Source organism: Melanaphis sacchari, unplaced genomic scaffold (genome assembly GCF_002803265.2).
Source record: "Melanaphis sacchari strain LSU unplaced genomic scaffold, SCAv2.0 Contig4_pilon_pilon, whole genome shotgun sequence".
Lineage (NCBI taxonomy): Eukaryota > Metazoa > Arthropoda > Insecta > Hemiptera > Aphididae > Melanaphis > Melanaphis sacchari.
Genome location: NW_020271335.1, coordinates 9,906,219 through 9,933,814, shown reverse-complemented (window position 1 = coordinate 9,933,814; position 27,596 = coordinate 9,906,219). Strand labels below are relative to the sequence as shown.

General features: G+C 25.7%; 1 protein-coding gene across 1 annotated transcript; it reads left to right on the top strand.

The window, feature by feature from the left end:
* The first annotated feature begins 237 nt into the window (after positions 1–237).
* On the top strand, positions 238–27,039 carry LOC112598862. The gene is made up of 4 exons (XM_025345508.1): positions 238–483; positions 24,468–24,586; positions 24,659–24,782; positions 26,090–27,039. The coding sequence occupies exons 2-4, from the start codon at positions 24,474–24,476 to the stop codon at positions 26,921–26,923; spliced, it is 1,071 nt and encodes a 356-aa protein (XP_025201293.1). The 5' UTR covers positions 238–483; positions 24,468–24,473; the 3' UTR covers positions 26,924–27,039.
* Positions 27,040–27,596: the final 557 nt, after the last annotated feature.

The window sequence follows — 27,596 nt, the reverse complement described above, 5'->3', positions numbered from 1 at the left end:
TAATTTCTTGTTTATCATTTTTTTACTGAGTTTAATTAGGTCAATGATTATATCCTAAAATCTCCTCGTGAGGTGAGTTGATATTTTTTTTTTTTTATAAAAAAACTGTAAACAGAAACCATAAAACCACGTACAATAATAAAGTCAAATGCATCTTTAAGGTGGGAGTAAAGTGAAAGAATCGTTAGTTGTTATAGATGTTACCGTTAGCCGGTTAACTCAAACGTACCTCTGCAGTATCGCGATCGAAACCACCGGTAGGTAGACGTGCGGTTGGTATGCCTTAGATGTATTGATTTTTCGATAATTATTTGATACTCAAACAAAGTGAATTTTGTTCTATTTTTCAAAAAGTTATTAAATACGTTCATTGATAATTTAGTGATTATAATTGTGCTTAAAGTATTTAGTTCGCTATAATATATGATTTTAGCAACTATGATTTCACTTACCGATGCTTAATTTGGAAAATACTTTGAAAAGGTAAATGTTTTTTCTTTTGTATTTAAAACTAATGAATATCTATAGAGCACTAGCTGATTAGTGATTAATGACGATTATATTTACAGTTATTTAAAAACTACTAGAAATCAAAACAATTATTACTAATTCATTTATTTTCGTTTTTTTTTTTTTTTATTTGTACGAGTACCTACTTTATAGAATTCTAAATTAATTATAGTTGACCATTTTGTTCTCATATTATATAGAAATTATTATGTATTTATAAAAACTAAATGTCTCGTAAATTATTATAAATAACGTATGTTTTATGATACTATACGAAAAAGTAGAATTAGCTAACGGCTTGTCGTCTGATATAATGAATTGAAAAAAATATTCTTAGGATGCCAAATCCGTATTTATTGTGCATTTGTATCTTATAAGCACGTATACAATTATAGATTTATTTTCAGCAGTTCACGTTTTAGTTCTGCGAATTTATCATTTAAAATATTTTACTCAAACACACTTTAAACTTAAAAATCATAAAGTCCTTTGAAAAAAATAGGTTCTTTAATCTTTATTATTGTTATTTTTAAATTATGTAATAGGGAGAAAATTCAACCCAATAGCTTAAGCTTTCGTCCACAAAGTATTTTGTCACAAATAAATTATTATAATAATAAAAGGTTATTTAAAATAAAAATATATATATATATATATTATTAAAAAGAGCGGTAATTGTTTACAAGTATGTAAGGTAAGAAGAAAACAATTGTGTAATAATTTGTCGTATTTTATTTTAATTATAGCAAAAAATGTTGATAATATTTTATATTTTTATTAATTTTAAGAAAATTCCAAATATGACCTATTGAAATAGTGTCAAAATGGTCAAGCTATAAATATTTAAGAGTTAAAAAGAACAGAAGAAATATTTAAAATGCTTTCATACATTTTTCACCCATTGGCCATTACTAATAATTTCATAAGATTATATCATATTATTTAATAATTTTTTTATGAATCAAAACATCTAATAAAATAAACGTTAAATATTAATATTTCTTGCTGCAATAATGACTACCCATTAATCATCATTATTGCTTACAAAGCTTATTGCTGAATAAGACTTCCTATTTTTTTTTTATTGAACTAATAATTAATTTTTTGTTTAAATAATTAAATGCATACGATTAAATGCAATGATCACGATTTAACTGTACTAAAATTGAGTAGAATTATATAAAAAATTGAATGTCAAGTCTAGAATATTTTTTTAAAACTATTTAGTTACTTACCATAATGTATAAGCTATATCATTTAAAATATGTAAAATAAAGCAAGATAATTGTCTCGGTGAATACATTTTTTTCAGTCGATACGGTTGCCAATTAATAGCTGATGATTAAATCAACTATGGGAAAGATATACCTATTTTTTTAATGTATACGAAAGAAATCTTTAAATTGCATTAAACTCTCTTAGTAGAAATATTATTTACAATTCAACTAAAACGATGTCACTGTTTTAATGTAATTAGAAAATACAACAACAGTGAGAGCATGATAAATGAGTTAATAAATAAATAAAAACTCAACAAATATATCAAATATATTTTCGTATACCAATTTATTTAAATTTATCATCATAAATTTAAACAATGATATTTAATGGTTTCATTAACTAATAATTACGATAAAACTGAAAATATATAAATCATTTAAAAATACAGCTGATCAAAACAGCAATACCTGCTTTTTATAAGTTAATTGTCACCAAAAATAAAGATTATTTCAGCGCACCTCTTATAATACCTCTAAACAATAAAAAATGTTTAATATTTTTATATCAACAAATTATGTACAAAAATATAACTATGTAAATTACTATATTTTAAAGAAAACATGATTTCTGTTAATATAAAACTCATGTTATTATTATATATATATATACTTATAAATTAAATTTGAAGTTGATGAACTAGAATTAAGGTCTGATAAATCTAAAATAATAGAAATGTTGAAATGTTTGGCCATTTTTGAGAGAAATGTATAAAAAATTCAAATATTAATTCAGGAAAGAGAGAGGATAATATTAACAACAATGGAAAATTGTACAAAAACCGCGATATTTATAGTTATTAACATTTTCTATTGATATAAATATGTGGTTAAAAATGTTAAAACTATCAAAAATATTGCCAGTTAAAAATATAAAAATTTATTTTTTTTTTTAAAAATTCGTCTGTTGGTCATAAATATTAAAATAAAACCACGCATACGACATAAGATATGTATAGAGTGTCTATACACAAATATAAGTAAAATTATCAGTGTTTAAGTTTTAAACGAAAAATATGTAGGTACAGTTTTTTTTTTTTGCCTCTTTTATACAAAAGTAATTTAATTTTTTTGATAATTTCTATATTTTCTTTTGATATTCTTCTTTCGTTTCCGTATTTCATCTTCACTAAGTTTTTTTTGTCCATTATTTTAAATATTTCAAAAACATTAATTGTAATAGTTTCAACACTAGTGTCTAGTTTATTTTCATAACATTTTAGAACCCTTATTTGTTTATATAAATGCATTTATAGGCATAACTACTAAAATAAGTGTATGTTATTAGAAAAAAAGAACAAGCACTAAAAAAAATATAAGTAATTTTTAATTAATACTTTTCTCATCTTTACAGCATATGCATGTTTACTTTATATACCTACATTTGATTAAAACCCAAATTAAATTTCATACTTTCTGGTATTAGAGAATTATGAACATTTTTATATTAAAGGTTCGTAAAACTAATAAATTAAACATAAGAATTCAATAGGTATACACAGTTTGTTCTGTAAACAGTTATCTGAATAGACATAGTTACCAAAAAAAAAATAAAATTTTTTTAAACCATCGACTATTTACACTAATTATCAATTATAATAGTTGTCCGATGTTATTGTGAAGTCCATTCGTGGCGGTACAATGATTCCTTACGTTTAAATAGGTTTCACCGCCTCCTGCGTTATTATAGGTCGAGATCGAGACAGGTTAGTAAAACTCTCCTTACGTTAACCTCACGCGGCTAACCTCGATTTTTCGCGTATTAGTTTCAATTGTGGAATAAGATGAAAATAAAACATCATCATAAACGTATTATTACTGTCATGGCTGTACACCAAGGAAACTATCAAATAGCATATAATGGTTCCATTTATTATACATGAATACACGATAGCTATTTACAAGTAGGCAAGTAGGCTCATCGGATAAAGATCGACAAATGTTTATTATTTTTATATTAGGTATATCAATGATAAAAAATACCATATCAGACCCCTTTGTTTTTTTTAGAAATGCAACGAACCACGAAGGTCGTGTTCCCTACACGTGTCAATCCGATTATTTTCTATTGTCTAATTTGTACACATTTCTGTAGAACATTAGTCAAATGTGTGAAATTGCCGTCTTCGTGTTGTTTATGTACGATGTAAATTCAGTTGACAATTATTAACCTATGTACTGCATGTGATGAAATAAGCAATAGGGTTGAGGCTAAAATTTAAATCTGTATTGGCTATAGCTAAAATCTCAATAATGGGAAAGGCTTACGAAATAAATATGATTATTTGATGATTTTATTAATAGATAAAAAGTACCTAGATACATTGAACTAAATAACAATAATAGAATAAACTATTAATTATTTTTTCAAAATAGAAATTTCTTCATTTTTTTTTTTTTTTTTATAAAAGATAATTATTAGTCAATAAATTAAGCAATTAATAAATATTTTTCTGCTTTTTTGATGTCTGCTACATCATCAGATGATAGAAACACATTTAACCACTGTTATTTAGTATAGATAATAAAATAAGTTTTTTACATATTTTTAAACTTTTGTTAAATTTTGAATGGTTTTAAAGTATTATTTCATAAGTTTTTAATTTGGGTGAAATTGTTATTAGCTATATACCTACTACGTAATTACTAAATTCGTAGCTTTATCAAGTATCAACACAGTCCGAACTTAATATTATTTTAAGAACTGATGACAAATGTGAAGTTTAAAAATAAAATATATATAGTAAAATAGTATTTATATTTATTATCTATATTAAAAAATGCTAATAAACTGTCCGTAAATTGGTAATTGATCCCACAGTAATATTTAAATTGGTATCAACCCTCAAAATTTAAATTTTTTTAAATTTTTTAGAATTTTAATTCTGACTAATATCTTAATACAGTCAAGAATAATTGATAAAAAATAATAATAATGTTAATTTTCAACAAATTACTCATATAATAACTCTACATAACATACCTAGTTTACACAATAAACATGTACATCAAATACCAGCTATCCATATTTATATCATACTATACTAGTGTATAGTCCATAGATCATAGATTCCCAACCAGGGTGCCGCGAACTTTATTTAGGGTTCCGCGAAATTATTTGAAATATATTTTTTAAAAATAAGAAAAAACGATTTCATGAAAATAATAATAAAATAAAATAAAATATTTGTATATACTATATACCTACGTCTTTCTACTTTTATTGTAGTACTTTTGTTGTTTAGTGGTCTATAGGCCCTATAGACTACTAAACCTAACCCTATACTATAGGGTGCCTCCGGATTTTTAGAAAATGATTAAGGGTGCCGTGAGTCAAACCTCTGCTATAGATGATGATCATATATTATTATACGAGTAATAATATATAATAATTATACACTTATGCATATCGTGTATAGACATTTTATAGATATATACGTAAAGTATCTATAAAATGTATTTGTCAAAATTTTTGTTTAAAATTTTGAAACTAGAAAAAATTACAGAGTGGAGGAATTATTGTTTCATTGATATTATCAAAACGCATACTGCCAAGTCCGGTGGAAATATTTATATTATATTTAACTATACAGATAGGTATATAAAATCTATAATAATATAATAAAATATAATAGTAAAGAATGGATACAAATGTCAATTGAAGTTTTTCGCCTGTTAACTAATATTAGAATTCCAAATGTTAAAGCCTAAAAAAAAAAAATCGTCACGTATGACTATTATAAACGTATTAACCATTACAAAATCATCTACGCATGCAGTACGTTGTCCCCGTTGCTAATAGTTATACCATATACCTATATTGCTGTATCAAATATTGTATACCAATAGATGTAGTATTACTTACAGTGTATAAACGTACAAGTTAAACGTATTACCTATATTTCGTAAGTTAAGTATTCAATGTGCGTTCCAAAATCTGTCATTGGCACGCGTGAGGGGAAATGCATAATTGATAATGTTATAGATTGGACAAAAGTACGATTGGTAGGTAAACACAATTCACTACATAATATATAAATTAATAGTTATATTTATTATGCTATTGATGTTGCAATCGCAGTTGATAAATTAAAATACTATATTATGTACATCGTTATAATAATATTATTATAGAGAGGTCGAGAAAAAGTGCAAATCGTTTAACACCGATAGAAGTAAAAATACTCTTTATGACGTGTGCCCTCAATGATGGTTTTATATGCGTGCAACGCGTGACGTTCACTGAATGGACATTTCCACTTTCTTCAACGGGGTCTAGTCGTGATGGCGGTTTTAAAAATATGTCTTAGGTGCGTTTTAAATCGCATCGATTTATGTCTATAGGTTGAAATGGATTCATAGAACGAACATTTATTTTATTCTGTTGGAGAATCTGATGAGTATTGTATACATGGTAAGTAGGTATACTATTTTTCGACATTGGATAAAAACTGTGTATCTAATCAATAATCAATAACATAATATAATAAGTTACATTGATATTATATTATTATTAAAGTAAAACATCAAAATACTTAATGGGTTTATACAACCATGTCGAATTGTTGACCATACTAGAAAAAAAAATGAATATTGGATAATAATTTGTTTAGTTTTTGAATTAATGCTTTATTTTACAGCTTCAACAGAGTCGAGAACTACAAACGATATGTATATATTAATCGATTGTAGTCTTATGGTTCTGTTAAGAATAAAATATGATCATTATCATGTTATCGATATTATCTAAGATTATTATTTTATTGAGAGTGTTTAGATGATTTGTTTTTTATTTTAAAGCAATATTTAATGATGATCATTTGAATCTTGAAACGAAACGGTGCGATAATATATGTTTATTTAATGTAAAAATATTTATAGTTTTATTATATTTTTTAGAACATGTTAACCATAAAGTTGGTTTAAACTTATAAACTTATCTCTATTTTATATAAAACATTAAAATTTATTAAGTAACCGTGTAATAGATATAGGTTATAGACTTATATTAACAATCAACACTTATTTTTTTATTCATTTGTATATTGTGGTGAGCATTTTTTTAATACGTATAATATGGAGAAATAATTTATTTAAATATGCAATTCATGTAACCAAAATAATTAAATCTCATTAAATGACAGTAATTATTAATTTATTTTAATTTACTTTTCTTGATTATTCATTCTTTTAATAAAGATTTAGCATTTTTATTTATTTTTTGTTTGTTTCATCGACAATAATTTTAATTAACGTGTGAAATTAATACATAAAGTATATACATTATATAAATTAATTAACATCTGTCTTCTGTATAATTATATTTTAATTAAATTTATATTTTATTTGTTTCGTTTAAATTTTGGACAGAATTTTAAACAAATTAAACCTTTTTTTAGATTTTTTCGATATTAAAATTCAATACAAATTATAAAAATGAAAAATATTTAGTAATTTAAAATAATACAATAAGATTAGGCATCATATAATACTTTTTTTTTTTTTTATTAAAAATAAACAATCTATACAAGTAATGTACAATAAGCTTGTGTGTTAAGAGAATACAGGATGTGAGAAATTGAATAAAATAATATAATACTAAATTAATTTCTACTTAAAATAAATTATATTTAATTTAATTAATATTATAGTTTTTAATAGAACTAATGTACCTACACTATAAATAAATCACTATTCAGCCTAAAATATTTAATACATTACATTTTAAGGTATTAGTATCGTATTATATGTTATCATAAAAATTAATTTGATTAATCCTTTTATAAGTTACGCATTTTATTAATATTATTTGTATTATGGTTATTAAAAACGTATTGTACAAATAAAGGCATCACGTATTTGCGTTATACACACGTCTTACCAGATCCACACCTATAAATCACAATTCCCTAAAGCCATCATGTTTCATAGTACCCCTACGCATGTGTGATCCGCCTTCTTTGTGGATTGTGTTTGAACTTGACCTTTAATTAATAACGTGCTTTAAGAACAGCCAAAAATATAGTTTTTTATATGCATATTCCATTATTTCATATATCATATTATGTCCACTCGTGGCGTGTGACCTGTAGCAGAGATTTTAGTATATGAACTTTATTTACTTGATTATTGAACTTAAGTCGTACAACAATAAAAACATTTCTTTCGACAAATTCTGTAAATAATAGATAAATTATATTTTTCAATTTTTTTTTTAGTTTAAATATTATGTATTAATAATGTTATACACATATTTGGAAACGCATACAGTGTTTTTAAAATTGTACACTTATTAGACAAGTACTTAAATATGGCCAATAGCTAATAATACAAATTTCAAGTGTTATGTAATCTGAAATTTTTGAATAAAATATATACAAAAATAAAAAATAAAAAATATGGATTTTATTTATTGAATTATTTATTTTGCGGTACGACACATACCTACTATTAAAAAAAAAAAAATACTTTTTTATATATATATATAAAATAAAAAATATCTCGACTTTTTGAAAGCAATTCAACATAAACATAAATAATAATTAATAAAATAAAAAGAACATTAATAATTATTAACTAAATAATAAAAATAACTTGACAAATAATTAAGTATGTTAAATTAATTGAATTGAATTAAAAAAAAAATTACATTTCCAAACTAAAACATGTTAATCGACGATGTGATAGATTTGATAAACAATCTAATGTTTATATTTTCAGAATAATTTATATTATTTTGTTACATTACTAAATACTGCAAGTAATAATACGTAATGGACATTATTTCACTTTACTAGTATAATTTTTAATATAAAATTGGCTATAATTATAATAAATGTCTATATTTTTAAAAACAACTTTAAGAATAAGTAAATAAATACTAAATATTAAATTAAAAGCAATAAAGCTTAAGATTTATTTTAGTTATGTATTTTCAAAGATTTTTTTATGCAAATATATTTTAATATTTAGGCAACAAAAAAAAATATAAGATATTTAATGTTTTAAAAGGACAATTTTTAATTTTAAAACGTGGTAATTTTATAGCGTTTTCACTTAAAGTAGAAATCAAAAACCATAATTGCTAAATTCCATTCCCCCAGGAACGCCCAACCTACAAATCTTATGCTCAACACTGGGTCCTACCACAATCAAACAGGTGTACCGAATTTACAACGAATGAAAAAGTATATTTTTCTAGATTGAAGACACAAATTGCGATACAGCATGGACCAGCCTTCCTGGTGGTAAGAGGAGAGTAGTGAAATAATGTTTCCGGTGCGTTAACCTTAGACAATATAATGAAGATAATTTTTATTTTCAAATCAACCGGAAATAAAATATTTATCAACGTCTTTTTGTTTGGATATCAAATAAGAAATTATAAATGCTAAATTTGTAAATAAAGTTAATTTTTTTTCTATTATATCAAAACATTCAATTAATTCTTTGACAAGTAATGATCACCTATCTATATAATTATATATTTATTAAAAGTTGCCCCAAGGAACGAAAGTGAAGTGAAATTTTGATATGATATATATTTTTAGATAATATTTATAATTATTAGGTAGCTATACTACATTATTATTAGTACTATACCTACATAATATTTTCACTAAATTTCATAATAGGCAGGTTATCTACAGCTAATACATTGAATTACGTTGTTAGTAGTATAGGTACAGACTTCTAATTAAATCCATTATAGTAGTTTAGAATTTTAGAAATGTATAATTAAGTAGATTATCATTATTTGCTGATTAAAACTTCTAAGATATAAACTTATTTTAACGTATAACACCAATTATAAAGTACTTATACATAAATTGTAAATAATAATTTAACACAACTTAAATCTTCTATAAAATACAAATAAGTATTTATTTAAATTTTGTTTAACAATTAGCAAACAAAAATGGTATACAGTTTTTTTTAATATAAAAATAAAATGTATACAATAATAAATTAAGTATGTAAATGTTATGTCATAGTTAATGATACAAAAATTATTAAACATCATACAATTACATCAAACAACTCAACTATTCTAGTATAGTGTATTCATTGTCGATAATTATTAGTCAATTCAAATATGAGAGATAATAATTTAACCATACTTATAGTTACAGTGAATTTTATATATATATTGAATATAAATTTATATACCTACATACGATAATAAAATTAAATCATAAAATATTAAATATAATTTTATAAATGAATGACCAATATAATATTGAAAATTATAGTGAAACAGTTCTATTGTCCTTGTTAATATTATTTTAACTGATAGGAATGCCGTAATACAGTTAGGTATATTCAAATTAGATATTCGCCATAGTAAATTCGTTTAAGTTCAACATCACTAGTTACAAATAAACATTAAATAAATTAAAGATAATTAAACTAATATATATATATTACTATTCTTACTAGCATAAAACATTGTACAAATTCTTAAACATTGTTATTTGTTTAATACTATTCATTTTTGTGTTGAAATTATTTATATATATTTGATAATATAATAATAATATCAAGTAATATGATTTATTCAGATACGGAAAACATAAATTATATTATTTTTTTATTCTACTTTACTTGCATTAACTCCATTTATTTGTAATGTTATATAGTTACTTCGTGCAATTGTGTCGTGTTCCTTTCGCTGATCTCGTTTTATCAAGGTCCTTTTGTATTTTTCGTAGAGAACTATAATAAAATAGGTACCTGACATTTATTTGTTCCAATAATGAGACTATAGTGGACCATATTGTGTATATTAAATAACGCTATATATGTATATTGCAGTAATGTAATTATGTTGATTACCAACAATAATACGATCTAACATATTTAATTCTATTAAGTTGGGAACTATTAAACAATATAGGTCTTAAATCTAGATTCTCTACCATCAAGAGTGATTTAATAGATATAATGTATGTTTATGATATTTTGAATAACTAAATAAACTGTTCAACTATTTTAAATTTAATTGGATTTAGAATCCCTAGTAATAATATACGTGATTATAATTTGTTCTATATGCCTAAATTTAAAACAAATTGTGGCAATAATTTATATTTCTTAAAAGCTTAAATGTTCTTTACTTATGTCTATTAGTTTCCAAGTATTAATAAATATATAATATTTTATTAAAGATTTTATGTCCGTTGATTAATTTAAATAAATAAATATCTATATAAATACATAATAATATATGAAAATCGAAAATTATACTTTGTTAAAAAATATTACGTTATAAATTAATATACTATAAAACTTATTACACTTTTTACGTTTTTTTGTTGATAAAAGTTACTACTAACTTTCTTTTGGCTGTGTTTTAAAAAAAAGTTGTTGTTAATAATAAGTAAGGACAATTTAGTTAACTTATAATAGTATGTATAACAACTTTAGTATGAAACTAGATTTATTTAAGTTGTATCCAGATGACCACGTACCTATACCATAAACTGACCAATATGTTTTTTATTGTATAAATAATGTAGGTATACAAGCTTCCATTAAAAAAAAATTGAGTAGGTTAGGTCAACAACACTAATAAATCACCCACGTAAAAAGTGTTTCCGAAGGAAGTCGAATCATAATGGTTTGTTAGTCCATTCAACTATAGCCACCTAAACAAAATAACAAATGTATTAAGCGATTTGAATATTATACTAGTAAAAATGTAATTACCATAATGAACAGTCGCATTCACGGTAAAATTCATCAGTATTTATGTACAATCAATATTTGGGATATTGCAAGAAAATAAAAATTTAACTAAGTATAAAATGATACCTATATATATATATAGTGTTTTATAGAAATAAAATGTATAAATAAATAAGGTATTTTACATATTGCTTGAAGTGAACAGAAAATTAACATCATAATGCAAATTAAACAAGTAATAGCTAGTATACCTATAGTTATCATTCTAGTATTACTTTCGCGCGATGTTCTTTTTTTACAGTTTTCTAAAACAATTGTATTTTAATTACTAAATAATTAGAATTTCTCACCGTGGGATACATTATCTGTATATTTTAATTGAAAATGGACGTATTCATTTTAAAATCACAAGACTAAACTGAAATGTGATTTTCAAAAGAAAATTTAATGTACTCATTAACATATTAATAGCTTTTGCTTTTTAGTTTAGTTTACACTTATATATTGTAAACTATTTTAATTTTATAATTTATTAAAAATTTTAAAAACAGTTACAAATAATAAACATATATATTGCTTAAATATATAACAATTTTTAGTTTGTATACCTATTATAAATGAAAGTAGTAAGTAACCCAATAAATAAAATTTAAATTGTATTAAATTGAACTAAATCAAATACATTAAAACGCAAGTAAAATTATAATACTTACTATATCAATGTATATAATGTTAAATGTAAAAGTGTCCTAAGAAATGTTTAGAGAAAGAAAAGCTGTACAGAAAACATTGTGTTTCCTGTTTCGATCTATTTTAACCGGTTTTTAGTTAAGGTACTTAAATAAAGCGCTTATACTTTAAAGAATGTATATGTATTGACGTGTGTTCATTATTGCAACAAATAATAATTAACTATAACATAATTATTTTTTGATCTATAAGTTATAACAGCACTGGTAGTCTATACATTTATAAATGTATATTTGTATTTGCGTTATTACTTATAGAAAACAAGCTAAGATCATTCAGAGTCATGAAGATTCATTTCATATGTATTTAATAATAATCATAACTATTCGTCCATCTAGTTATCGAAAATTTAACTTAATACAACTACCTAGTAACTACTAACAGTGCTATAACTTATCAATTACAAAATTATTTACTTTGTTTTGTTTTAAAGTATTATTTACTGTATTAATTTGTTAGTTGTTAATTTATAAAAATTCGATCAGTTTGATAAAATATATGTTAATTAAAATTTATTTTTACGAGTTTAAGAATATTTTTTATTAACAAAAAACTGTATGTTGTTTTAATGTTTTATAACTTTAAGTATAATTTTTAAAAACTTTATACTTATATTATTATCTAACGTCCAATACACGTATACGTGAATTACCTAAACTCTGTCATTAGGTACCGCAGTCTACAATCAAATTAATAATGTAAAACTTGAATTGGAACTACATCGTTCAAGGTGAACCTGTTTCCAAGTTGTATACAATTATTGAGACTCGTTTCACGTTTGTCATAAAAATCACTCGATTGTGGAAACAATATCCACAGTATATAACTTATTGTTAAAATAATACTTAGAAAAATATGTATTCAAAAAATTAAATTTGTTAATGTTTTAATGTATAAATATAAAATTATTTCAAATTTATTAAATAAAAAATTATTTTTTTGACAAAATTAGCAATACCAAATTTTTTTTTAAAACTCTATTATAATTAATTAAAAATATAAAAATGTAAAGATTATAACTTAACTTTATAATTTATTCAAAGTTAATATTATTATCGAAATCTTAATTTTTATCATCATACATTTATTTATACATTATATTATTTGACATATTAATATGCGATAAAACTGCAGCATTTCTTTTGTCATACAAGTAAATTTTAAAATTTAAAAAACTATATCTATACAATTTATATTTTAACAAAGTTATTTAAAAACGTGTTCATTATTATGTATCTGTCTTGATCATCACTAAACATAGAACATTATTTCGAGGTCATCGTCGTTATTTCAGTAATCTCCATTAAAATCGTTGATCAACTTGACAGACAGTAAATAATATTTGAGATTTAGTATCTACCAAAACTAACAAAATACATTATCATTACTGTGCTACAGTCTGTTGACTGTTTGTAATAAATAAAATTAAGCTAAGAGAAATAAAAATAAGTATACTAAATAAAAAGTAAAAATACTACATTCAAATTTATTTAGACAATTCAAACATTTGTTTAAATATTAATTTGAATCGGGATTAAATCTAACCAATGGATAAATAATAACTTACCCATTCCGTAAACAAAAAATCAAAAAAATCGAGAATGCCACTAGAAAAGTATTTGGGCAGTCTTTATCTGGTACATTTTATCTCTTTACGTTGGCCCAATATTTTTAATTTTACATCAAGTGTTTCACGAATTGATAAAATACCTTTATAAAGTATATAGGTTAGGTTAGGTACTTTGCTAATTCTTATTAATCATTAATACTATAATGTTTACTAATATTATTCATATACTCAGGGATAAAAGTGTAATAATATATTCACATTATTACGTCACACAGCTTCATCATTTAATATCTAATTCATCATAATATTATTTATTATTACTGTTAATACCTAATAAATATATGTAATAATAAACTTTAATACTACATAAAATTAATTATAAAACTATTAATAAAAATATAATATGTATCCATTGAGTACTTTATATCATAAAAATATGTTTTTATAATACAAATGTATCTATATACAAAATAAATAATAGTTTAAAACGGAACAACAAGTCCAAAGTAGAGCCCCTCTTTAACAAAAACCAGTCGTCTCCATCAAGAAGTCGTTCCCACCGAACAGTCTGCATTCAACCTGTCCTAACAGCTTTCAGTTAATCTTTTACTAGTTGTGAAGTTTCAAATTAATATCATAAACAATATTTGAACAACCGCTTTAATTAATTTACTATATTTATCATATACTAAATTCTTATCTTGATCCTGTTGTCATTAGAAGTTAAATAAGACACGTAGACTCAAGTGTCTCAAAAAGAAGGTAAAAATTACTTTTATTTATAAATCTGTAATCGCCATCCCAAATAAATCATTATAATATATTATGGGCATTAATAAATAATAAACAAAGAGGCAAAAAACGTCGACACTCTTAGCCCCGTCGTTCATGTTTAAAGAAACCTAACTATAAACATCTAAAAGTCAATATATATTATTATAAGGTAAAGTTTTATCTCAACAACACTGGCCTGCTTATTTTTGATTCATTACAAAATATTGTAATTTAGACATAATGTGATAGTAGTTACTAATTAGTAAATCGTATTTTAAAATGACGAGTAAAATGATGCAGAATTGCAAAAATGTCAATTTTTTTCAATGTTGTTCCGCGGTGTAGTCTTTTCCAATACGCAGCTAGTAGATACATATAGGTAACCTACCAGTTGATAAAAAAGAATAACTTAGGAACCAATTCGGGTACACCATTGGCAAAACACTTACATCCATAAATACATACATATCTATACATATATATTATATAATGTTTAGGTGCTACTGTATACTCTATGTAGTAGATATTATTGTTGTTGGCGAGAACCGTCAACTGTAGTCTGTAAGCGCATATTATTATAATATGTTCTAATTATTATAATATTATTATCGTTGTCCTTGTTTAGAAACGTTTCGAATGTCGGCCAGTTAACATACGTAATATAAGGGGTGTTGCGTCGGCGTAATGGGGTATATTATAATATGTACGCACGCACGTTCGCGTTTACGAATTAGCGTTGCCTATCATAGTAGATATCTATACGTACCTATAATGGTATAATAATAATAATATAATGTAGGTACGCGAAAACGTGTACACGCAAATTAGAATCTGCGGACAGCAGTCACATAATACTCTATATACACTAGAATATACCTAATAATAATAATAATAATAATAACTATGGAACAAAATATTATAACAATTTGCCTACAGAACGCACGCGAGACCGTTTGCGGAAACCACAAATAGGCCTCGGCGACCGCGGCAAGTCGCTCGGTGAAAGCGCACGCTTATAATAATATTATAATATTTTGCGACCGCATTTATGAAGACGCATACTATAATATATGATTAGAATCGCTTCCAGACGCGGCGCTACTGCGAGATATTATATTCATATTATTACATACCCATTACGGGGTGTCAGAGAAACAATAGTAGTTCGCAACGTCCGCGATGATGGGAAGACGACACCGCGGCCCTTTCGTGTGTTACGCGCCAGTCTATTGTACCGAAACAGCCGACAATTATCCCCGACACGTAATGCGTATACGTACAACGCGTTATGTGTATACGTAGATAATATTATTATACTATAAATTTATAATACATGTACGGGTGTATAATATTATTACAATCACGTTATCGTTATTATTGTATATAGAAAGTGTGTATCGCGCGCTATTTGTTTTTTATTTCGTCGCCCGGGTCTGGCACACTTATATTACCCGTCTTATGCGTAATTAACGTGTAACATTTTCTTGATGGTAGGTAATACAGCACTGTGTACACGAGTCGAATATCGTCCATTATACCTGTACGTATATTTATTATTTAATATCTATGTTCTATATAATGTCTTTTAAATATAACTATACACACACAATACACGTAGTCGTGTGTGTATAATATATTATATACTAAATAGAATAAATACGAGAATCATACTGCATACAAATATGTAGGTATTATATTATATAGGTACGTATAGGTAGTGACGCAACTGAGTAAGAAACTATGAGGGGAAAGACAAAACAGTTTACAACTTAATTACCAAAATCGTAACAATAACTTATAGGCTATAGCCTATAATTGTTTGTTTTTACACAAGTGTTAAAACTCATTTTATGGCTTAGAAACAAATCGCCAATACTTATCCAATATGGTTAAATAATAGTGAGTACGTATAAGATGAGTTCATTAAAAATATATGATTTATTTGAAAAAAAATAATTTAATAATGACCCTGCAATCATAATTTATGAAATATTATTATTGGCTTATTTTTGTAACCTAATAATGCAATAAAGTTGACAATACATAAATATATCATACAGCAAGAGAAACGTAAAATAAATGTAGTTATTTTAAATTAATGCAATAATTTGAGAAAAAATTACCTCATTAATATGTATTAAATACATTTATTATTTATTTTAAAGTATTTCACGATTTCTACTGTTGGAAAATCTGTGTGTAGGGGAAGTACAAAATTACACCTTTGCTACAAAAATTTCAGAGAGGCAAGTGCCCTCTTTCACAATTACGCCACTGCGTAATACCTATATTATTACTATAATTTATATATTTATTTTTAAGCCACTGCGAAACGTACAAGATATTATGTCTGAGACGTCGTGGGGTGTCCGGTAGTCGTGCGTGACATACAACATAAATTTCGATAAGTAAATAATAATATGTTAACAAGCTGATATGATTAGTGAAACGCTTAACAATGTACAGCGTACACCGCTCAGGTGGCAGATTTAATTATCTCATTGTATACATCGTTTTGTAATATTTTGCGAACGAGCTGATTTCGACAGGAACTAATAACAATATACATTTTTGATAACGACAGCAATAGGTGTGCATAGCATGCACTGCGACTAAAAATCGACGAAGTCGGACCCCTATTTATTCTGCTCCCACTAATATTCTGCTGGTCGAAACAACCGTAATTGAAACATCAGCAGGACCAAATTGACGTGGCGAGTTTTACCGAGTAAAATTGGGTGGCTGCTTAAAATTTGAGGCGGTAACGAGTGTATGGTCGTAATTTTTGTTTTATAATAACTAATAATATAAATTGGTACAAACATTAGTAGAAAATATAATTGAATCGAATTATTAAACTGTACGGTAGCTATAACTGTAATCAAACATTATAAATCCTAAAACTTGGTAAGACGATACCTTGCTAATCCAATGCTGGAGATCACTAGCTGTCTCTACGCTCGTCATATACGTGCAGTAGAGAAATGGTTTTAACTCTTTAAAAATCTATAATCTTCATATAGACATAGTGTTAACTCTTTCATAAGCTCTTATTAATAAGAAAGCTTAAAAAAATAATTTCTAAAAGACAGTCTTTATGATATTATTTTTATAAAAATATAAATTTTGTAATAATTATAAGACACATAATTACTTAATATTCAAAAACTGTTAGCTGTACAAACAAAATAATAAATAGTAATAATGTTAAAATTAAAATCATTTAAAAATAAATCGTGATAACTATTTATTTTTAGTGATATTTTTAAGCTATAGACTAATAAAAGAAAAATATTTCAACATTAACCATTAAAAATTTGATTGTATGTCTATAAATATCACAAAGCATAAATTTAAAGCATAATAAACATTAAAAAATAAAACAATAATATTAAAAAATGATAAGTCATAATGACCTAAATATAAGATGACGAAAAAACAAAAAAATTTCAATAATCAGCTGTATTTGTTTTTAAAAATATCAGTAAAAATAAGGTACCTATATGTAGAAAATTACACTACTTATATTCATCAAGTAAAAACTAAAAAGGTTATTTATGTAAGAGCTTACATTTGGTCGAATAGCGTATAAGTTATTGTATAATATAATCTATGATTAAGTCATTCTACAACATTGGACGGCTATATTGATTTTACCTACATTTTTTTTAACGCCATCGATGTCTTGTACACCTATAGTTTATGATCTATTTATTAATAACCGTTTATTTACTTGAAAATTATTGTTGACAAAACAAAGCAGATATTTTTCGGTACCTTTTCATAGAATATACCATCCATTGTGTACTCTGCATTGTATTCATTGTTATGAATTATAATCATTCGTTTCACTGTTCGTAAAAATGAAGTGATTATCGCAGTTTTTTATACCATCAAATCTTTTCGAAATTCTCATTCGACCACTGCAGCAGGGAAAGTTAAAATACACAGGATCGTGTTATACGCGTATCTGTATAAAATATAGCAATGTTTTATTATAAACAATATTATACACAAACGATATGCGATTTACCAAGTTGTTTACTACAACACCCGTGTGTTAAATATATTAAGTATGATATAAAATACTCATGTGGTTCCGGAGGATTGCAAAACGGAAACTGCTATACCAACTGATAAAATGATAATGAGTGCCCTAGAAAACTACAAGACGCAACGGCATAGTATGATTAGGCATTCGCGCCGTCTGTTCGTGGCCGCAACGCCTATTACTATTGTTATAAATTTAAAATTAACATCATTAGCTATGTATCTAGATACTGTCCCATAATACCTAACATTTTATCGAATTATAAACCAACGGTTATAATAATACTGATCGTTGTTTGTTCACTGAACTATACCAATATTGTGCTATTCATATTTCATACGCACATCGTATATATATATAGATATATTAATAATAAGCATATTATACTGTATCATTACTTTATTACTTATTAGTATATCAAATCATTACCATAAGTTCATACACCGTATAAAACGTAATTACAGTATGATAAAAATACACTTTTGCAATGTTGCAACTACATACAATACACTGCAATAAACCAATTGGCCTTTTAATATTTTATTATTCACTGGTAAATAGATCAAAACTCTATCCTAATTATAAAACTAAGGGAATATAAATACCCGAGAAGATATCGCGATTTTATGATCATGTGTCACAGTCAAATATTTTATTTGAATAATACAACTTAAATTTTACTGTATAAAAGTAGTAAAAGTAATTAAAATACGTATAACAATAATTAATAGTAATAAATAAAACTAAAAAAATTAAATGACTCAGCAATCGGGATACAAACATGTTACATATTGTTTGTGTAAATCATGTAAAAATTATTCACTTGGAAATAATTTTGAATTTATAAATTATAATGTATTTTCATTGTGTAAAGACTGCAAAATGCAGAGCAAACAGTTTAAATATAGTACAATCATGAATCAATAGTCGTCAAATAGCACACGTCATATTGTTTCATGTTTGTCACTCGATACTTTTCTTGCACAATGAACTTAGAAATAATCCTGAATAACCCATTCATCCGTAATAATTTTAAGTAGAGGATTTAAGTCCGCGATAGTTTTATACGGGATATCGAAAAAAATCCACACAAATGACTTTTCGAATTCCAGTTGGCATAGTTTAATAGCTAAAATTATTAAACTAACACAAGTTTCCTAAAACTTATTTATATTATGCTAGACATATCTATGTTTATTGTTATAGATATTTCCCATTGATTGTAAATGAAATTTTTAAATCAGTGATTACCATTGTTCAAAAAAAAAAAAAAACTACATAATATCTTATGATATCAAAGAAAATATTCTCAGAAACGTATTCATATATTGTGTATTTTTAATCTTTTAACTCATTAGTCAAAATCAAAAACATGTTATGTTAAGTTTGAAAATTTAATCTAATTCGTTTTTAATTGAAAATATCATGTTATTGATGGGAATAAAAAAGAAGTTTCTTATAAAAGTAAATTAGAAATTCATTATGGTCAAAGATGTATCTTAACTCTAAAAAATTCTCAAATAATCTCCAGCATTATTAAAGTATTAACTGTACAATAAATTAGAAACTTAAATTTGTTTAAAAACCGTCACTTAAAAAATTATTTCATTCTTGAACATTTTGAGATTTCATTTCAGATTATTTTTAGTTTATATAAGGTAAATTGTAATTTTGAATCACAGCATCAAGATACATATTTTATCAATAATAACTTACTTTGAATATAATTATAATATATATTTTTAAATGCTGTTAATTTCAAAATACACGATTAAATAAACAATTGAAAACCGTTAAAAATGAAAAAAAAACAATGATTTACAGATAATTAAAATTTAAACCAATAAAGATAATTCCATAAAACATGTTCATTTATAATTCATATGCATCATATAAAAATATAGATATATATAAGTACAACTTAAAATTTTCATTTTATTGGGAGAACAATGTAAAAGACCAAAGTATGTTGACTCATAAGAAATAAAGCCAAAATAATGCGTATTTTTTGTTTGTAAAAAAAAAAAGCAATCATAAATCATGAAAATTATTTATTCATATTGTTAAGACTTTAATAGTTTAATAGCTATAATGTCTATGTATAATACTATAGTATTGTTTATATTTTATATTTTTATAAAGCATTAGATTTATATACGTGGGTGTTGACTGTTCAGAGTTCATGAACATTTTTAATGAGATGTATCCATATGTACGTATAACACGTGTGTACAGAATATACATACATATAGTAGGTATTGCGACAAGTTTTCAAATTAATACATTTTTAGGCCTGGGTACTTTTTTTGGCAGTCATTGCATAACGCAGACATATTATAATAATAAATGCACGAAGCCACGAAGGCAAGTGGGTAGTGCAGTACCTAAGTATATATAATATTATATACATATATTTATGTATAGGTACAGTATTCATACAATATCGTGAATTGACAAATGTAACTATGTAAGTGTCATCAACACTGTAAAAAATACTTACAAAGAATGATAGCAGTGGTATGTTATGTCAAATCTGTCGTGCAGCACACTCAGCACAGTCGTGTGTATATACAACGTACATAATATATACCTATAGAATTGGATGTACAGTGCATCGTATAAAGAACCGTGAGCGAAGGTAAAGTAGGATGTTTTTAACTGTGGCGTGTCACCTGTGGGTGTAGAATACTTGAGATTTGTGAATGCGTGTAAAATTATTTTGCGAACAATAACGAGCAGTAGGTAGTTCAAACAATATCTAACAATATTGGTTGAAATGACGATGACATTATTTGACATTATAAAATACATTTTCGCCTTGTAATTGTAGTAGTAGTACCGAATTATAATAATTACTGGATGTACTTATATTTCGTAAACAGCTAATGCAAATATCACTAAATTCATCGATGTAAACATTGGAATTAGAAACAAAATCATTAATTAATAATTAAATCGGTAATAAATAATAATAATTAATAAAACTAAACTAAATTCTATTGATATTTTAATAAATTATACGCGTACATTAAATATAAGCAATTATCTTTCGGACACAACCGTCAACTATAGCACCAGCTATGAACCCCTGCTTTCAATAGATTCTTACAAACTGTCCTATGTAAAAATAGAGAAGGGAAATAAAATTTAGAATATATTATTTTATATTTTTATTAAAAATATTTAATTAGTATGTACTTTAAAAATTCAGCCCGTAATTCAAGCAGTATATTATTGAACATCAATTCAAAACTTTTATATCAATAGATATACTTATAGGTAGTTAGTTATTATAGCCTATGGGTACCACGCCTTAATAAAATCTACAATTTTTGGCAATAATACCTATGTATGATAGATTGGTAAAAATTCAAAATTATTTTGAATTGTTTATATCACAATTGTGTTAAATATATCATAGATATGACAATATATAGAAAAAAATGATTGGAATTATTTCCTAAAATTTCTGTATTATTTGATTTGGCCTAGGAAAAAATCCTCTAGAATTGGGTAATTATAACTTTGTGAGAAAATAGATTTAGCAATTCTTATTTATTTACCTTTACCTGAGAAAAATTAAATAACAAGACAAATTCTTAATATAGTAAAGTGAGCTGTGAGTGGTTCCGTACATTTTTTTAAGTTACCGTAAAAACAGGTCAGATGACGTTACGGTGTACTTACTCCTATTTTATCACTTAATTTTCCGGGTAAAAGTTAGATATATTGAGTCTATAAAACTAGATCTTAAATCTCAACGTAGAACCAAACTATTCAACAGTGAAAACTCTATTTGTGTCCAATTCAGTGGCTTTAAAAAGCAAAAAATAATATCTAAGTTGGAAGTAAAGAAGAAGACTAGAGAAGAGAAGAAAAGTAGAATTCAGAAAAATTGCTTAATATATCTATGTAATGAAGACTTTGCAGAGATTTAGAAAGAATAGAAGTCTTTAAAATTGTATCCCATATTTGAGCTTGTACATGGATGACTACAATTTTTAAAAAAAAAGACCATACCTATAAAATATGTATAAATAAATAATAAATTAAAATTTAATTTTCAATAAATCCGAGGATGTCATCAGTCGTTCTATAGTGCGTAACTAATTAGAATAGAAGCTGTTATAAATAATGCACATAGACAATGTTATGTAAATTTAAAGAGAAAAAAAATATCGCGAAGCAAAGTCGTCATTCAAACGATATTATATTTATTTTATCTTTCCACAGATGATTTTAAATTACGAAAAAATATTTATTTTATTTTACTTTATGAGACGTTATTTAAATTAATGGAAAAAAAATAAATATTTTTACTGTTTACACTATTTAAAATGAAATTTCACACAAGATGAACACAATAAATACCTATATATTTTATAAACAATCATTTGTCAGACAATGCCCAGTGAACTGTTCAAATTGTACGCTCTGCCATATCCAATTCATCATACGTATCTAAGAAGTAAGAACTTAGATAATTGTTAGTAAATAATACAGATAATTAATTTTCCACAAGTATATTTATTCCTACTCCAATTTTAGATTTTATGTAAGCTGTAAGCCATAATAATTTATATTATAGTCATATAATTTCCATTTTACTTAGTATGCATGCCACAATTAAAAATACTAAAATATCATTACTTTGGTATTATCTAAATTATTTATTAATGATAAATTTATTTAAATATTTTAAATATTTAAGAAGCAATACGAATACAATATATACATATATTTTACACATTTCTAATTTAAAAATGTTTGAATAAGTATCAAATATTAATAGATTAAATTATATGTATTTTTGATACGAAACAAAATGTGTATTAATCATTTCAAAGTTATTATATACCAATATATGTGTATGGTGCAAATAAGTAGTTAATATTGTTTTTGTATTACCTAAGCCAACTAACGGCTTATTAATTAAATCTTTTATATTATTACTAAAATAATATTTACTTATTGGTTAATTATACATCTCTTTCAATTAAATTTAAATAGATACTATTGACTCTTATTTAGGTATACTTTTGTCACAGTGAGTCATTGACTCGCGAACTATCAATAGTAGCAGGCATCTATGGATTTCTTAATTCAATAATAATTAATTTAAAAAGTAAAATTCACGTCTTTTAATAATAGGTAATATTATTTGATTAGATAATTTGTTCATTCGAAAAAAAAATTCTAATGATATCCCACCGACCATTCATTAATACCCCGTAGTGAACACGAAACAAATATAAATCCTGCGTACGTATTTAACAATAATATACCTAAACCTATAATAAATATGTAGATGAGGTAGCTTGCATTCAATTTTTCCAACTTTAGTGTTGATGCAATGCCATTATATAATAATTTTAAATCTGAAAGTTAAAAGGTAATAGTATTATGCTGTTATTTAAAATAATAAAAGCGATATGCATTTATAATTATTTATTTCAAGTTTGGCTAAAATTATATCTTGTTTAGTCAACTGGTTATTTGAAAAACGCAGTCATATTAAACAGATTATAAAGTTATGAATGTATAACTATACTAAATACCAATTTTCACTTTTCTTGTTATGCATGTCAATAATATTCTGTCCGTAAGCCGCGGGTCCGGTGAATTCGAAAGGAACTTAACATGATAAAATATAATTATAATTTATAGATATTTATGAACACATATTATATTATTATATATTTATATTGAGTTATATCCGTGGACTGTGTAGATGTAGATTTTAAAAATAAATTTAATCTATTAGTACATCGAAGTACCTACATTGAATAACACAATAAATAATTTCCTTGCCGATAAACAACATTTACGTTATACTTCTTTTCTACAGATCATAATGATTTTTGGATCAAAACTGGTTATTGGATTTATCCTATGGGCCCTAGAATACAAAGAAATCAATGGACACGGAAGACTTATTGAACCGCCCTCCAGGGCATCCATGTGGAGGTAAGATTTCTTTTCTTTTTATAAAGTCGCCACGGAATCAACTAACAACCCTGACGCTTTTCATCCTGATAGATATGGCTTCAATACACCACCAAATTACAATGACAACGAGTTATATTGCGGCGGCTTTACGAGACAGTATCAGACGAACGGAGGCAAATGTGGTATATGCGGCGACCCATGGGACGCTCCACAGGTATCTACCTAAAACATAATATTCATACGTTATTTTAGCCGCAGCCACTTTCCCAAACATAAGATATCTGGTATCTGATACCGCATTTATTTTCTTTGATGTTAATTTTTCTCAAAAAAAAAAAAAAAATAAATAAAAATAAGTCTATTTTCTTTTATTGACAAAATAAGAAGTTATCACCCTCTTATTAATTTAATTGGGTTAATAAGTACCAACCTTACCTATCATTCTATGGACATGATCAATATTTTTTATATTTTTTTAAACTTTTATTTTCATGTATAGATTAACATCAAATATATTATTAACTAAAACTAAAAATCATTGTGATAAAATATACCTAATGAATATTGAAAGAAAATGGAAAGTACCTTTCTATTTTTGAAGAAAAATTAACAGTGGAGGAATACAATCCCGTTCACATTATACCCATTATATACAGTAGATACTGTGTTACAAATTATAATATATATGTCGCATTCACATAATTAGTGTAATCGAATTTTTCACAAAATGGATACGTATACTATATTTACCATAAAAACCAATATAAATATAAAATGTAATATATTTTCGAATAGATTGATACGCTTCAACGCTTGACATCCTTTTTTTCGATCATTTTTAATAACTATTATACTTTAAGTTTGTCATCCGAATCTTGTTGTTTAGACATTTTTGTTGTCTGCATGTTTTAAAAACCTTCATACAAACAACATTGTGTCGTATAGATGTTAAACATGTATCTACCTACATTTGTGATAAATACACAAAATTTAAAATTTTTAAATACAATTTATAAACATAGTTACATTGATTACCAATTTGTCGGTCTTAACAATTAATTTTTATCTTGTACCTTTGTATGTTTCACGGGTTAATTCCTTTAAAATTATGTGTAAAAAAAAAAACCCCATAAACGCAACGTACAAACAATAAACTGCAACAATAAGTATTAAATTACATTTTTCGCCAGATAACGACAATTATAGTGGGTAATATTGATTGTAAGTTTAAATTAGATTCAAAATGAGAAAATTTAATATTCTAGTAGGTATATAGTATCAACCGGCAACCATTTTGTTGGCTATTGCGTATCCGTCTAAACTTCTAAAATATGTTATTATTTTTTTTTTTTAATTTTGACGGTTTATAATAATTCCTTAACTTATATTTTAATAAGAACATTTGCTTGAATTTTAAATCAATCACAATTTAACGAGTGACCGGGGGAAGGCAGAGTGTGGGCGGAAAACGTCCCAAATCCATATAAAAGATTAATTACGACTATGTGTGTTTTTCTACAGCCGAGACAACACGAAGCTGGCGGAAAGTACGGTCAGGGAGTGATCGTGCGCCGTTACAAAACCGGACAGCCAATAATTGTACGCATCGAGCTGACGGCCAACCACCGCGGGTACTTCGAATTCAGGCTGTGCCCGAACAACGCGCCCAAGCAAGTGGCCAGCCAGTGGTGCTTGGACAAGTACGTTTTGCGGAGAGTAAAGACCAAGGACGCCACCGAAGCATTCCACGACACTCGGTTCTATCCAGGTACAGAGAACAAGGTGTACGAAATGAGGTACCTGTTGCCCGAAGGTTTGACATGCAGTCAGTGCGTGTTGCAGTGGAAGTACATCGCGGGCAACAATTGGGGCGAGTGCAGCAATGGCACCGGCGCGGTTGGCTGCGGGCCGCAAGAGGAGTTCCGGGCGTGCGCTGACATCTCGGTGTCCGACAGAGATGGCACAGTCGATACGTCACCGTATCCAACGCCGATTACGATTACAACTTCGACTACCAGTGTCACCGAGAGTGTTGACACCAACGAGATACCAGACACGACGGAACACCATAAGCCACAATCCACAGGATTCAGCTTGGCCATATTTATCATTTCTATTATATTGTTGACGTTGGGTTTCATTTTGATGGTGTTCATGTTTGTGTATTGGTACTTCTATCATGCTGGAGACACTATAAAATCGTGGTGGAGAAGAATGGCCGAATCATCCTATTCTTGTATGAGGAAAAGAGTCAATGAAGAAAAGAAGACAGGCAAAAATGAACAGCCTGTACCACCCCCTAGGGTTAAGAAGACTACTATAGGTTTCAAAGGTGTACCGGACAATCTAGTATAAGAGTATACAATTATTATAATTTATAAGTCATAATTCATAAGCTGTAAAGAAAACTTTAATCATATTTTTATTTTTATTTTTTTTATATTTTATAAATTATTGTGATCACACTTAAATTTAAGTGATAGTTTATAAAATTACTTAATTAAAATATGTATATAAATTATATATTATAAATTATAATATAACAAGACTAAGTGTTTTAAAACAAAATGTGGTTGTTGTGAGTATTTTTTTTTTTTACTTGATTTTTATTTGTGGAACTATAAGTAATGATCTAAAAAGTAGATATTCATAGTAATTGGTTAAGTAAGGTGTTAAGAAGATTGTAATGATTATTTTGTAAACACATCAGTTGTTAATTTAGTAAATATAAAATTTTAAATTATTATGACAATAAAAACTTTTGATTTTAAATTGTACAATTGCCAATCTTATAATTTAAAAACTAAATGTTATTATAAAATGCTTATATAATATAATGAATTCTTTGAAATAACTTCTGTTTTTCAGCAGACTATAGAAAAGAAGTTAATTAACAAATACCTCTTAAATATGTTTTTATTATTTTTAATTAATAGATTATTTATTTTATTATTTTTATCATTAAATTTAAAATACTTACAAAGAATCTATTGCAAAAATAATTAAATTTTAGAGAAGAAAATTGTAT

What these genes read in the sequence shown, in the direction of transcription:
- LOC112598862 (XM_025345508.1), top strand. Translation starts at nt 24,474, where the DNA reads ATGATTTTTGGATCAAAACTGGTTATTGGATTTATCCTATGGGCCCTA. An exon ending in TCCAGGGCATCCATGTGGAG is followed by an intron (nt 24,587 to 24,658) that starts GTAAGATTTCTT and finishes TCATCCTGATAG; the next exon opens with ATATGGCTTCAATACACCAC. An exon ending in ACCCATGGGACGCTCCACAG is followed by an intron (nt 24,783 to 26,089) that starts GTATCTACCTAA and finishes GTTTTTCTACAG; the next exon opens with CCGAGACAACACGAAGCTGG.